Source organism: Aplosporella prunicola (assembly GCF_010093885.1).
Source record: "Aplosporella prunicola CBS 121167 unplaced genomic scaffold K452scaffold_134, whole genome shotgun sequence".
In the NCBI taxonomy this organism is placed as follows: domain Eukaryota; kingdom Fungi; phylum Ascomycota; class Dothideomycetes; order Botryosphaeriales; family Aplosporellaceae; genus Aplosporella; species Aplosporella prunicola.
Genome location: NW_022983662.1, coordinates 1 through 12,756, shown reverse-complemented (window position 1 = coordinate 12,756; position 12,756 = coordinate 1). Strand labels below are relative to the sequence as shown.

The following is a 12,756-nucleotide window of genomic DNA, read 5'->3' as shown; positions in this document are numbered from 1 at the left end:
CGCCCGCCCACGGCAGGCGCCGATATTGCCTAATTTGGCTGTCGAATTTGGTAAAAAGGACAGCCAAATAGGGTAGGCGCCGTTGGGGTGCAACACGATGGGGTAAAAGAAGGTGAGAGCATCAATAATGGCTGTAGTAGCCATTGCTTGCCACTGTAAAAGTGTTCGTCGGGACTAGCGTGGAGAAGTGTCTGGAGGAGCGTGTCTGCAGATTAAAGCCAAGTAGCCTGCGGGGAAAGACCGACCCCGCTTAGTTGTTGGAAAGATGAGCTCGGTGGGCAGGCGGCACAGCGACATTGTACCCCGCACTGCCCCTCCAAACAAGTCGATCGCCAGCGCAAATCTCACTCCTCTCTCTCATGGCGCATCCAGTCAGCGTGAGTAAAGACGTTGTGCAGTTGCTAACGCAATGCACACAGGTTGGGCTCATTGTCGTGCAACATCCCCGCCCTGAAACTCCACACCTTGTCCACCGGTCGCACCCCAAAACTTCGCCGCAGCCTCACACACACGGAACCGAGCCAGCGACACACAACTCGGCCGTCGGCGTATGCATGGGGTTGGTGTGATGCAATATCTCCATACACCACCGGGTCAAAAGCGTTGGTTGCGGACACTTTGGCTTGCGAAGAGGACTCCGGTACAAGGCTACGGCTGGAATATTGACGTCTAGCACGTCAAGCAAGCCTTATGCAAACTCCAACGATCGAGGCTCCAGCTTGGCTCCTGCTGTGTCTCCGCGCGAGCAAAGACGCGATGGAAAGCATAGTCTTTGCTCCTATCTCCTTGTCTTTGGTCGCATTGGAGGTCGTCTCACCGACTTAAATGCCTTGGTAGACACCAAACTGACACCTTTACTATAGAAGGAGCGTAGCAGTTTAGATGAAGCCTTATTGAATGGATATGAATTCTCATGCCTTTAGCCTATCGCCTTCGTAGACAATGTCTTTTGACTTTCCGCCACAGAGATCGTATGCAAAGCTTCCTTGAGCTTTTCGGCGAGCGTAGTCGCTTTTTTCTAAATAACGAAGGGCATCGTCCATATACCCGCTCTCTAGTTTATATCGCGAGAGGTCTTTGATTCGGAAGATGTAGACGCTAGGCTTATTAGCCAAAGTTGAGTGTCTCCTTATCTATAGTTAGTATTCCATCACTGGGCCTACTATATTGTAATCTTACGGTAATGTCTTAAACACGGAGCCGGTACGGCTTCCGTAAAAACATCTAGGCAGAGACTTCTTTCCTTACACAACTATCGGCTTGTCGAACCTGCTTGTTTTATTCTATAGCTTTTCGTTATTCCTTTCTTAACGTAGAGAGCTCTGGCATGATATCTCCGGACAAAGTTTAGGAAAAAGTGGAAATAATTAGCGGGCGATGACAGCGGTGACGCTATGTAGATGTTACCATGTTCTGCGCGCTACTGTAGGCTCAAGTTCCCTACTTCACCATTATAATCTTGATAGAAACGTCTCCACCTTATAGATTAACTCGGACCTACCTGTCGACTTCCTTGCGGGCGTAAACGCCTTAGCTACTGCCGCCGGCATTTGCGCTTAACCCCGCTGCCGCGCTGGCGGAGGGTAGTAAAAGTTATTCCCCTAAAACCTACTACCAGCGACTACTGCACACCGGTTCGGCCAGCGGGGAGACCAAAATCATTATCATAGGTATAATTATGCGTGAGGGCCGGAAGCATGCGGGCGTCGCTGTTCCAGAAGGCGCAGGCTCCGGCTGCGTGGGCGCTCAAGTCGGCGAATGTATTGAGTACGAGCTTGCAGCAGCCGTCACTTGTTGACGTGCTCAAATACCTCACGTCTCAAGCCGTTCATCGCCACTCCGCGGCCCCAACAGAGGCGTCTATGGCATCGGCATGCTTTAAGTTCAAAACCGCTAGCTCAGTGGATGATTGGATTGCCATATTGGCCTCTGTGATTCCCTGTGTACCGGTGATCTACTTTGTAATCGACGTGGAGGTCGTTCGTCCCGCTGTCAGGGGGGTCTCAGCGTCGTTCTGGCCTAATGCATTCCTTAGGATCTTTAAAGAATTGGAAAAGAGGGGAATAAAAACGTTAGTAAAGGTTGCGTTAGTGAGTAAGGGACTTGCGGCGGTTATTGAGGATAACTGTGGCTTAGTATAAGGTCCTCGTTACTGGATCTCTACTATACCGGTGCCGTCAACAGGTGCCTCTATGGCGGGGGCAAGACGCAGGGTTGAAAGAGGGGCGGGAAGCGGGGTATTTACACGAGGATATGGTAGTTCTGGTCGTAAGGTCTTGGGGATACGGATTCGGTGAACTTTGGAGTATAACACTAAATGCTTTTGTCCATGAAAATGTGAAGGCTGGCTGTCATCAACCGAAAGCGTGGTTTGTTGGGATGCTGAAACGCCGGGTCGCACTACCGCGCTGGCAGTGCAGGCTCCACGGCTAACACTGATAACTACAATGGGCACACATCATATTTCCGCACTGTTTAGAGCTTCGCACGTAAATCATAAAGCGAAACTTTAAGAGGGTTCTATATCCGTTACATCTATTCGTTGGGCTTCCTCCACCAAGTATGCACATTGCAACTCAACGCAATTCGAAAGTGCTCTCTCTCGTACACTGCCGAAATAGTAATGGAGTTAAGCGCACAACTCGAACAAAAACTCAAACCAAAAAGGTACGAGTCAGGCCAACCAATCGTCCTGTCGTACCGCAGGTCTGACGTGAGGCGAGCAGCGACGACATGTCTTCCCAACACCACCGGGATCTGCACCAACCTGCTTTCCTCTAGCGAAGTGACCGACTCTCTCATCATCTGTTATCTCGTCCTCCCCTGTCGATGGATCACCGCCCTCGGCGCATACAACCGCCGACCGCGCGTCCTCTGCCGTGCAATGCTGCTGCAACCAAGTCTCTACGACGGATCACAACTACGAGTGGATGCAAGAGCGGAGCACGAAACAGGGTAAGTAGTTGGTACGTATTCCCGCGATTCGTAGCCTCGCAGTGCGCTCTACTTCACGCCCCCACGTCACGATAGTGCTGCGCGCTTACTCTCCCCAATCGCACCAATCGCGTGTCCATTCAGGCGCGACGACTTGCAGACTGCGCCGCGGCTAATCCATGCTACCCCTCTTTGATCTACCAATCTGATAGCCACGCAATGTACTTTCTGTACAACAAGTGCAATACGGTCGCGGGACATAATCCCAATGTATGGCCGTACATGCGGCACGAAAACCAACTCACCATGCATATGCAACCCCTGCCCAACATCGCGCTCGATGAGAACGGATTCCGCCAGAAATAACAATTATGTTTGCATGCTGTCGGTTAGCTAACATAAATAATTGAAAGCTTTTGTTTCTATAGTTCAAAGCACTTCTCCATACAATCAACCAAACTTTCTTCCAGTTCCATTTCCACAAGCAGTTTTCTCGGCTACTTCCCGGGGGCTTACCCATTGCTTTATGGGAAACGGTATAATATGGATTGGACCAGTCGGTACAGATCGTAAGTTTATCTGTAGACAAGCATTGTTTAGGCGTAGCTCATGCCTCCCACCAGGCCATATGCATCGCCAATAGTCAGCATAAAAACAAGCTCGGAAGAGACGGTCACTGTCCACTTGGATTTGTTTCGCAAACGCATGAGCCGACACACATCGCCTCTACCTGATCTCGCACATACGTTTCGCGAGCTAGATTTATCGGAGCTTGGTCAAAACGTCGTCCACGTCATTGTCCATTTCCTGTACTCCGGCCAATACGGGTCAGCACTTGACGCATATTGGCGTTTCAACCCCGAGGTCTATTTGGAAGCCTTGCGCGTGTACGGAGCAGCGCTGCGGTTCAGGATTGATAACCTTGTTCCTCTAGCCCAAGAGCAATGCGAACGCCTTGTAGAAGAAATGGATATCCTCGAAGCCCTGAAGGTCGCTAAGGGAGTACTACCTGACCTGCCGGTCAAAGACACTTGGTTGTCTGAACATATCAACGGGCTGCTTTGCAAAGCTATTCAGACCGGTAGAATCCACGGGGGGGACATGAAGGCCCTGTTCGAAGACGTCAATCCGTTCTGCTGGACCATCTTCCAGTTGCTCGCGAAGCAATTCGAAAACCGCGATGAGCAGCTAGCAGAGGCAAAGGAAAAGATCAGTGAACTGGAGAGAGCATTGATGGCAAAACAGGCAGAGGAGACTTTCTCACATTTGGAGTTTTCACGGTCGGAAATTTCAGGCTCACCTTTGACCCCGGAATACGCAACCTCGAAGCTGAAACAAGACAATCTACAGCGAGAGCCTTCCGAACAGGATAATCCAGAAGACAAGGCGGTAGTGGACGACTTCGAGCATGCACCGGAGGCCGAACCAACGCCTATAGTAGGGCTAGACTCGGGGAAACCAGCAGATCCAGAGTGTGAGTCAGAACCAGTGGCGGAAGATCCAGCAGAGCAGGAGCGGGAGCCTGAACCAAAGGAGGCTACAGTAGAGTACGAGTGGGAACAGGCAACAGTAGAGGAAGTCCCTAAAGAGCAGTAGTGTGAAGGAGAACCAGTAGAGGAAGCTACGGCAGAGCAGGAGTGGGAACCGGCAACAGAAGATAAGCCTGAACGAGACGTGGAACCGGAGCCAGTGTTGCCTTTACTAAAGATACTAGCGGAAGTAACACCAGTCGCCTCTCCGAAGGAGGATTATTCCACAGCAAACGGCTACGAGTCCCCGTTACCTACACACAAAAAAGTATACAAAGGTCTAAGGCGTAAGAAAAGCTCAAAGCGATAAAGTTAGCTTGAGCACATTGCTATCCGCCGTTTCCCGAGCAAGGAACTGACTGCTTCCTTTATTAAACACGCACGGCAAAGAGGGCACGCTTGGGTAGATCGGGCTTATTAATGGCAACAGATTATTTTCTGCATTCCTTTATAAAGAGCGAGGAGGGGTTTTGTGTTTTTAATTACGTCTATTCGTACGTTTGGCTTAGCGGATGTTTTACCTTCCCTAGTAACGAAATAGAACCTGTAGTGTAGCGTTTAGCAGCTTCTCCTAGATTACATGGACCATTATGCTCACAAGGTAAGAAGTAACGAAAGTGTTATACGAGCAGCCGTAACTAAATCCGGATATAAAAGAAACCTCTATGTGCCTCGTTCGATCCCAGCCAATCCGCCAACACAGTTTATTTCTCCAGCCCACCTCAGCCGAGCAAGCTCCATGATAAATTAACCGAAAAAACGTCACTCTGCGTACCTAATTCTCCTTCAACCCTTCCAACACGACCCACCGTGCTAAATCCCTCGTAGCCAACGCGTCCTCCAGGCTGTCATGCCCGCTCTTACCCGCCTTCTGGATCTCGCGGCCAAGCTTTGCCTTTGCTAGCGATTTCAGCGACATGGGGCTGCTTCCCCTCGGGAGTTTCTTCTTTTGCGGCTGTGCACCGGTGGGTGGAGTTTGATCGGCGGTGGGGGGAACGGACTGTTCCGTTGTTGAGTCGCTCTCGGTCTTCTTCCCTTCTTCTTTCTCTTCTTCTTCTTTCGCCGCTGGGCGCAGTGCCTCTAGCAAAAATGTGTCCACTACAACACGATGCATCCACCGCAGCGCCTTCAAGTCGTTGTTCGCCGAGTGCCCAACCACTACCGTCTCGGGCCCCACGAACCGCCACACGGCGTCGCGCGCGCTGTCGCGGCCGAAAAGGCACGTCCGCTCCGGCCTCGCCTTCCTCAGCGCATTCCACGTGACGCCGGAAAACCTGGTCCTGAGCTCGAGCATAGGGACGTCTGGAAACACGAGGCTATCCACCAACACCTCGTCGGTGAAGTAATCGATCAGCGTGACACGAATCAGCTCAGAGTCGCCGCTCATGGCAGTGCCCATCTCGCAGTCGATGGCGACGGCGGGGCGGGCTGTGGTGGCGTGCAGGCCCGCGTGCGGTCGAGTGGCGTGGTACTGCCACTCGCGATGCATCTGGCCCGGCGGGTACTCGGCCGCGACGTGGTTTTCGGCGCCGGAGCAGGGCGAGCCGGCCGGCGGCTTGCTGCAACAGGACCACATCTTCCTGCGGCTGCGCGTGCTGCCTACGGGTGTGTATACGGCGACGAGGGCGCCGGCGTGGAAGCGGCAGCGGAGGACGGGCGCTGCTGTGGCTGGTTCCTCGGGACGCTCTTCTGCTGCGCCGCTTTGTTGGCCTGGGGACGGGCTTAGCTCGATTGCTGGGTTTTCCGCTGCGTCGCCGTCATGTTCTTGTGGTTTCGGCTTGGAAGGCAGCTTGTTCCTGCGCTTAAGGAGGCTGCCCATGGCTTCGTGCGCGCGTGTGTGTTTTAGTGAGGGGTACAAGCATGCCCGCCCGCCTCATGTTTGCTTACTTTTGCCGCAGCCGGCACAGCGCTTTTGCCGCTCGAGGTCTTCTTCCGTGAGAGTGTCGAGCACGTATCCTTGCTCTTGCAGCTTATCGCACGGGATTACGAGGGCTTGTAGCGCGGCCAGGTGGATAGGGTCTGGGTCTGGGTCTGGGTAGGGAGCGCTGCTGTCGTCGCTTAGGGTGAGAGAGGTAGCCATGTACTCGTGGATGCTAGGCTGCATTGTGTATTCCGCTGGGGAAGTGTAGACCGGCTTGGTGAATGCTATGGCTCTCGCGGCATTGTTGATCGTCGTCGCGGTGCGCTTTTCGTTGACGCCTTCGAGAACCGATAATTGTCGAGGGGGGAGAAGTGACATTGATGACCTTTGCGGCTGTTTCCCTCTTTTGCCTTTTGCTTTTGAGTGGGGACCTTTGGGTGCATCAGCTTTCTGGTTGTATCCCTTGGTTGATGCTGGACTTTCAAGTCCCGCTTTGTTTGCCGCTGTGGCCTTATTTTTCTTCGCCATGTCGCCTGGAATCCCCTGAAAGAACAATGGAAAGAAGCTATCTTATGCTTCTTTGTTGGTGTTCGCTATGTAAGTCCGTAACAAGCTTTAACTAAGTCGAATGGCGACACAACGCGGCTGTTAAGCGCTGCTGTGCCGCGCCACGTCAACCGAGAGCGCTTACAGCACATCCTTACATGAAGCATAAGGATTTGCAAGCATTTTCGTGCAGGCTATCTCTTCGGCTGGTAGTTGCTCCGGCGCCCTTGCATATGAAATCCTACCACGGACGTGCCTAACCAGTAAAGGGAAACTTTACCTCAACTCGGGTATTCGGTTCGCCGATTGCATTCTTGAAACAATACACCGCCACCAAGACGCGCAAGAGGAAAGTGCTCGAGCTATCTTTAGATCATGTCGTCTTGCTGCGGCACAGCAACCCAGTGTTTTAAGGGCGCAACCTACTGTCGTTCTTCCACTCTGCAGCTCTTTGCACTAGACGAAATGACTGACGCAAGCTTTGAAAAGCCAACCCTGAGCCGGGAGACTTTGGAACAACAAAACATCTTCTTCGACGAGGACTTCTATCAAGATGCCGACGAGGAAGAGGACGTCGGCGACGGCAGGATTTCATATTATGATTTGCCACAGCACGTCAACACCGTTAGGCAAGCGCTGCTGAATTTTGAAGGCAGGATACCCGATTGCTGGAGCCCCCACTTCGACCATGATTCACTACCCGCCGACTACTTCCAACCACCAACCCCCGCCATTGAAAAACCTGACGTCGAAGGAATTACGTTTGAAACATGCAAGGATCTGATGAAACAAGTCGAAGAGAAAAGGACGGCATGGTCTGAGGCTGATTGGGTACACTTTCTCCGGAGTCGTCTTTTCAAATCATACGAAGATGCGTATCCCAACAGAACAAAGTTCAAGTAAGCTGCTCGCCACTTCGCGTGGTTCCATTCACTGTCCTATACTAATAAAGATATACAGTAATTTGTTCGATCGTTGGTCTTCGTATGTTCTTAGTGATTATGTAGGCTGATAAAGTAAAGCTAACAGAAAAATGCAGGGGCCAAAACATATGCTGGGAGGAGTTGCGAGAACGGCCTCACTTCGATCCGTATTTAACGTTTCCCACTGCACCCAAGCCAGATCTGACATTTGGCTTCCCCGTTATTGATTCCAGCGACCGACTGCCGAACGGATTTGCACAAGAAACATCCGTCCAGAACTTCTCCGAGAAGATTCTATCGGATCTAATTGGTGCAGGCGTCATCCCGACGGTCACTACTGGCCTGCGAATCAAATGCAACAGAGGCAGCCGCAAGATGTTCGATGCTGACAATTTATGTTTTCCGTGGGCAGTTTTCGAATCAAAACGTTCTGGTCTCGGTAGTTCTGGGAGAGAACGTTGCTACTGCCAGGCAGCAAATGCCAGTTCCGCGGCTCTTACCCTACTGGAAGGCCTCTTTCGAAAGACATATGGCCAATTGCCTAACGACCTCGGCCCAATCATTGCATTTACAAACACTGGTGCAGCCTTTAGGGTGTGGTTGACTTTCCAGACAAAATATGGCAAACACGTACGTATTTGCTTTTGGTCGCAAAAGAAATTTGGGTAACTGTTTTAGTAGATGATGGTGTGTATATGGGAGAGCTCTCTTGACTGTATATGGGGAATCTTATCAACCTCCATCATCATTGCGAACATGCACATCTGGGCATCACGTGTTCTCAAATCAAGGATTTCCGCTTGCATCAGCGAGTTTCGACGAAAGCGCCATGTAGGATAGCTACCGAGAAAGAATTCGTCACCTTGGGACCGCCAACTGACTCCAAAGTTCCAGACGAGGATGAATTCTTACCAAGGAGCCTCAGCGCAAAGTCCAGCTGGAAAGAGTTCAAAAACATGCCCGCCAAAGTTCCAGTCCGGCAAGAGGTGGCAGGATGGAAATTCCAGCCTAGAAACAAACCTCGCGATCAGGAGCCGGTCTGTTCCGCAAAAAACTACACATAAGCCTTTGTCTACGGAGGACAGCTCTAAGGGCTCTCCAAGTCCTTCCCCTTCGCAGAGGCGCAATAGAGTCGGGAGCTTTTCGAGCAGTCACACTTATCACGCCTACCAAAGTGGCAGAGAACGCACCAACTTGTATACACAAGATGAAGAACCAAGCTCAGATACCGCTGATGAGGATCATCAGTCTTCCTCAGAGGAGGAAGACCACTCAGAGTGTTTACAAAATAGCGGAGATGACGAGCAAAACTCGGATTACTCCGACGAGGATTGCCAGGGCTCGACGAGAGAAGAAGAATACTCAGAGCATTCACAAGACAGCGTAGATGACAAGTCTCTGTCTTCATCAAGCGTAAGTAACGGCTATCTAGAGTTACCATTAGACGTCGAAGGAAGCCGTCGGAAGTTCGCATCTAATGTTCATCTCAAACAGGAATGTATCGACTACAGGAAAGCAGCAGCGCTTTCGAACCTCAAGGGATCTAAGTTGGTAGAGCTCGAGACTTTCCGATCGATTATTCGACGACTCAATGATCTGGAGCTCTATGAGATCAATATGCGGTCCGAAGGGCTCTGGAAATCCCCAGAAATTATGCCCACACTAAGCAGAGTTACCTCTCTTATAGAGATGCTCGGCCTAGGCGAAACGACAACTGCAGAGAACTTGGTAGAGGGTAGAGTTTGGGGTTTCATTCGCGAATCTATCAAAGCTTGTTATACCCATGAGGATCGGAAGAAGGCGAGGAAGATTCTCTTATACCTGTTGCGCTGTGTGGATGGTCAGACAGGAATAGAGCTTTTGGGGGAAAACATTGATGATGAAGAGCTAGAAGCTTTAAAAGGACAGGCGTTCGAGATGGAAATGCGGCTTAATGATCTAGAACACGCAGAAGATTAGGAATGCTAGTAGCTTCGTTGACTATAGTTTTGATATAGTATCCAAATAGTCGTTCTTATACGTCAAGTAATACTAACTAGCTGGCTACCTGCTTCGAGCCGCGATCGCTGCTGGCTCGGACGGTGGCTCCATTAGTGGTGTAATAATAAATATAGGTGGTTAGTCTGCTAAAGAAGTTACATTATTGCCTTTTATAATTAGTATCTGAATACCTACGGTTCCTCTAGCGAATACTGCGTACCTTTCTTATTATTATATCTTGCCTTAAGTGGACCGCTTCTTTAGATGTTATCGGCGGTAAAATACAATTATAAGTATTATTAGAGATAATTTTTAATATATAGTATATTACTATAAACCGACCGTAACCCTTCGTTAAAGATGTTGTTATAGGAGTTTTGTACTCGGAAACATTTCGCCGGCTCGTCGTATTGGGTGGAGGCTGTGTGGTTAAAGAGGGCGATGGCGCCTAGGAGGGTCGTGGGAATATACATGACTGAAATGGTAAGATGTAAAGCGATGCGTTATGTAAAGTGTTACTATAAGTTAAGCGGAGAGTATGCTAAATTTTTACTTCGTCTCGTAATAAACATTCTATAAATACCTTATATATACGAGTGCATCGCTCTATATTACTTTCTATAACCTAATATCGAAAGAGAGCCTATCGGTTTAGATGTATATGTAGACTAATTGCATATCGAAATTAAGGTAGTACACTCTAGAGTATTCTAAAAAGTCTTCTTGAACCTTATATAGAAAACTTTTTTCTAATTACTATTATATTGCTGACCGAAAAAACTAGTAGAGGTTAGGGGTATATACGGCAATTTTAGAAAGTATAGCGTAAAAGAGGCGATTTATTAGATATCCCGGCTAGGCTTAAGCCCTGTCTTACTTTGAGCGAACGTATATCTAAGCCTAGGTCTATTTACTTCTATACCGTAAGACTGCCTATGAGATAGCGTTAATAGATCTATAATTTAGTCTATATTTTCGTATTGTGTTACGTTATTATGCCTAGTAATACTTTAAGACATTGTTGCATATAGTGATGCACTGTGGGTTCTTCGTTACGTATTACCTAAGGCTATGGCCGCCGAGCAAACAACTTGCGCGTCGAGACGTGCGCATGAGATTATCACGAAGTGGATGTTTATAACGTCGGAGGTAAGGGCGAGAAGTAGCGGACTTTGTATAAGAATATAAAGATGATGATTTAGCTGCTTCTAGATTATCTCTAAAATTATCTTGTAGTTTCCGTTTAATCTTTTCTATTCCTTATATCCTATGATTGTCCTTTTCCTTTCATGTGACAACATCCCTATCTTTTGTACAAAATATAGTTGCATTACTACTATTACCATGTCTCCATCATTGTTCGGATCCCAAACGGATCTTCACTAAAGAGGATTGGATGCAATAGAACTAAAGCCACGGGCTTTTACCTATCTATTTGCCTGCTTTAAGATACTCGACTTTTATCAAAGCGTCATTAATCCGCTGCTTCGTTCCCGCATCAGTAGAGTAATACGCAGATAGGCGCTGCTTCCAGTGATCCCAAATTCTACGATTAAACTCCGGCTCTCTGCCGGGAAAGAGCTTCCCCATATGTCGTTCTTTCTGGACATTATCCCATAAGCTTTTTCCTGCATAGATATACCACAAGCATGCCGCCCGTACTGCAGCATCTGTAGGCGATGTTGTGTTTTTCCAGGGCCCAAACGCATCGCGCAGAGCAAACCAAGCCCAGAGAGAGAAATCAGCGTGCTTGGACACAGCAGTAAGCTGCGCGAAGAATTTTGTCATATTCTCCCAACGCGTATCTTCTGCGGGCGTGTTCGTGCTGTCTAGAGGGTCTGCCAAAAACGTTAACGTAAGGTTCCTTTTTTCCTTGCTCAAGCGAAGTGCTTACTGTGTGCTCCCAGTTTGTCCACAAAATTTGGGCCGAAGGTAGGGAGATCTGTCCAGACGAGATCGCCATCATATCATAATTGCTCGCCCGTAGCAGGGTCCCTGACCGTGCATTTGCGGAGCTCTAGCACGAGCGATACGAGCTTTGGCTGCTGCTCTGGTGTTGTGCGCATGACTACTTCCAGAAGGCAATCTCCGGTGATTGTGAGTTGGCTTCCAACGACCGGTGGGCTTTTTAACAACGCAGCTGTAGTGAGGCTCTGAATCTGCTGTGTAGAAGTTTTGGCGGAGGCGTTAGGCTGCTTGACTAGCTGATTAATAATTGCGAACTCTTTGTGCGTTTCCAGCTCGGTAGCCAGGGATGCACGCGCAGTGCGGCGCGCTTCTCGTTCTCTTGGATTCATTGGAGTGGTTTTCTGTGCGGTTGTTGATAAGGGGAGTTGCTGCTTAATTTATATTAGAATAATGGGTCGATAACGTTACTGGGGCTATGCTGAAGCGATGAGGCGGTGCTAAGCTCGCGGTAAGTGACCGTTGTTGACCATTAACCCCACCAACTGCGCTATGTATGCCAGCGTGCTGCAGACTAGCAGCCCTCACGCCCCACGTATACGCTTATTATTAAATCATATTCGCGACGAAGTCTCCAAGCAAATTAGCCGCTTTGTTGTAGTGCTCTTACGATTCTCTTCGACCTGCCTGTGAGCCAGGCTAATCATGAAGTAGAGCTAGTACTATGCGAACAGCCGTATTTTCGCTACCTAAGTCGCTTTGCTGTGTAGAAAGAGATGCGCCACGGTGTGATGTATATATTTACTGTCAGTTTTAGTGCTTGAACGCAGACATCATGGGCGATTGATTGTATTTGGCGTGGAAAGAAGGGCCAGTGCTGATAGTATTAGGGGGAATGTAGTTTCCCTTGTCACTTAATAGCGAAACTTATACACAAAGCCTCCGCTTAGCGGCAACTTCTTTTGTAAAATTAAGTGTTGTGTTATGCTCTGTTTTGTGAAAAGGCTGTTTCGATTACATTTACAAACGATCAGCTATGAAAGGGGAATTCGATTTTTTTTTTTTTTTTTTTTTTTTT

The 12,756-nt window shown here is 49.1% G+C and overlaps 7 protein-coding genes across 7 annotated transcripts; 4 read left to right on the top strand and 3 right to left on the bottom strand.

Moving 5' to 3' along the window:
• Positions 1-1,802: 1,802 nt before the first annotated feature.
• K452DRAFT_215070 (uncharacterized protein) lies at positions 1,803-2,123 on the top strand (the record flags this gene model as incomplete). The annotated part of the gene is made up of 1 exon (XM_033536236.1): positions 1,803-2,123. A coding segment is annotated over one exon (321 nt), but the record flags the coding sequence as incomplete, so codon positions are not given.
• Positions 2,124-3,346: 1,223 nt separating this feature from the next.
• On the top strand, positions 3,347-4,833 carry K452DRAFT_35530 (uncharacterized protein). Its single transcript, XM_033545951.1, has 2 exons — positions 3,347-3,503; positions 3,558-4,833. Exons 1-2 carry the CDS (start codon positions 3,478-3,480, stop codon positions 4,528-4,530), a joined length of 999 nt encoding a protein of 332 aa, XP_033391009.1. The 5' UTR covers positions 3,347-3,477; the 3' UTR covers positions 4,531-4,833.
• A 154-nt stretch (positions 4,834-4,987) lies between these two features.
• K452DRAFT_260871 (uncharacterized protein) lies at positions 4,988-6,601 on the bottom strand. Its single transcript, XM_033538555.1, has 2 exons — positions 6,351-6,601; positions 4,988-6,284 (listed from the first exon to the last, which is right to left on the bottom strand). Exons 1-2 carry the CDS (start codon positions 6,565-6,567, stop codon positions 5,239-5,241), a joined length of 1,263 nt encoding a protein of 420 aa, XP_033391008.1. The 5' UTR covers positions 6,568-6,601; the 3' UTR covers positions 4,988-5,238.
• Positions 6,602-7,314: 713 nt separating this feature from the next.
• On the top strand, positions 7,315-8,757 carry K452DRAFT_35515 (uncharacterized protein). Its single transcript, XM_033545940.1, has 4 exons — positions 7,315-7,769; positions 7,831-7,854; positions 7,910-8,423; positions 8,475-8,757. Exons 1-4 carry the CDS (start codon positions 7,336-7,338, stop codon positions 8,631-8,633), a joined length of 1,131 nt encoding a protein of 376 aa, XP_033391007.1. The 5' UTR covers positions 7,315-7,335; the 3' UTR covers positions 8,634-8,757.
• K452DRAFT_293334 (uncharacterized protein) lies at positions 8,492-9,803 on the top strand. The gene is made up of 2 exons (XM_033541543.1): positions 8,492-9,206; positions 9,288-9,803. The coding sequence occupies exons 1-2, from the start codon at positions 8,694-8,696 to the stop codon at positions 9,750-9,752; spliced, it is 978 nt and encodes a 325-aa protein (XP_033391006.1). The 5' UTR covers positions 8,492-8,693; the 3' UTR covers positions 9,753-9,803.
• Positions 9,804-11,390: 1,587 nt separating this feature from the next.
• Positions 11,391-11,612, bottom strand: K452DRAFT_207583 (uncharacterized protein; the record flags this gene model as incomplete). The annotated part of the gene is made up of 1 exon (XM_033536125.1): positions 11,391-11,612. A coding segment is annotated over one exon (222 nt), but the record flags the coding sequence as incomplete, so codon positions are not given.
• A 128-nt stretch (positions 11,613-11,740) lies between these two features.
• On the bottom strand, positions 11,741-12,070 carry K452DRAFT_314108 (uncharacterized protein; the record flags this gene model as incomplete). Its single annotated transcript, XM_033543726.1, has 1 exon — positions 11,741-12,070. One exon carries the CDS (start codon positions 12,068-12,070, stop codon positions 11,741-11,743), a length of 330 nt encoding a protein of 109 aa, XP_033391004.1.
• Between the last annotated feature and the right edge of the window lie 686 nt (positions 12,071-12,756).

Bases quoted from the DNA above. Each gene is read 5' to 3' on its own strand.
- K452DRAFT_260871 (XM_033538555.1), bottom strand. From the start codon at position 6,567: ATGCAGCCTAGCATCCACGAGTACATGGCTACCTCTCTCACCCTAAGC. The intron at 6,285-6,350 runs GTAAGCAAACAT...GCGCGCACGAAG, and splicing joins CTGTGCCGGCTGCGGCAAAA to CCATGGGCAGCCTCCTTAAG.
- K452DRAFT_35530 (XM_033545951.1), top strand. From the start codon at position 3,478: ATGGATTGGACCAGTCGGTACAGATC. The intron at 3,504-3,557 runs GTAAGTTTATCT...GCCTCCCACCAG, and splicing joins TGGACCAGTCGGTACAGATC to GCCATATGCATCGCCAATAG.
- K452DRAFT_35515 (XM_033545940.1), top strand. From the start codon at position 7,336: ATGACTGACGCAAGCTTTGAAAAGCCAACCCTGAGCCGGGAGACTTTG. The intron at 7,855-7,909 runs GTATGTTCTTAG...AGAAAAATGCAG, and splicing joins TTGTTCGATCGTTGGTCTTC to GGGCCAAAACATATGCTGGG. The intron at 8,424-8,474 runs GTACGTATTTGC...CTGTTTTAGTAG, and splicing joins AGACAAAATATGGCAAACAC to ATGATGGTGTGTATATGGGA.
- K452DRAFT_293334 (XM_033541543.1), top strand. From the start codon at position 8,694: ATGAATTCTTACCAAGGAGCCTCAGCGCAAAGTCCAGCTGGAAAGAGT. The intron at 9,207-9,287 runs GTAAGTAACGGC...CATCTCAAACAG, and splicing joins AGTCTCTGTCTTCATCAAGC to GAATGTATCGACTACAGGAA.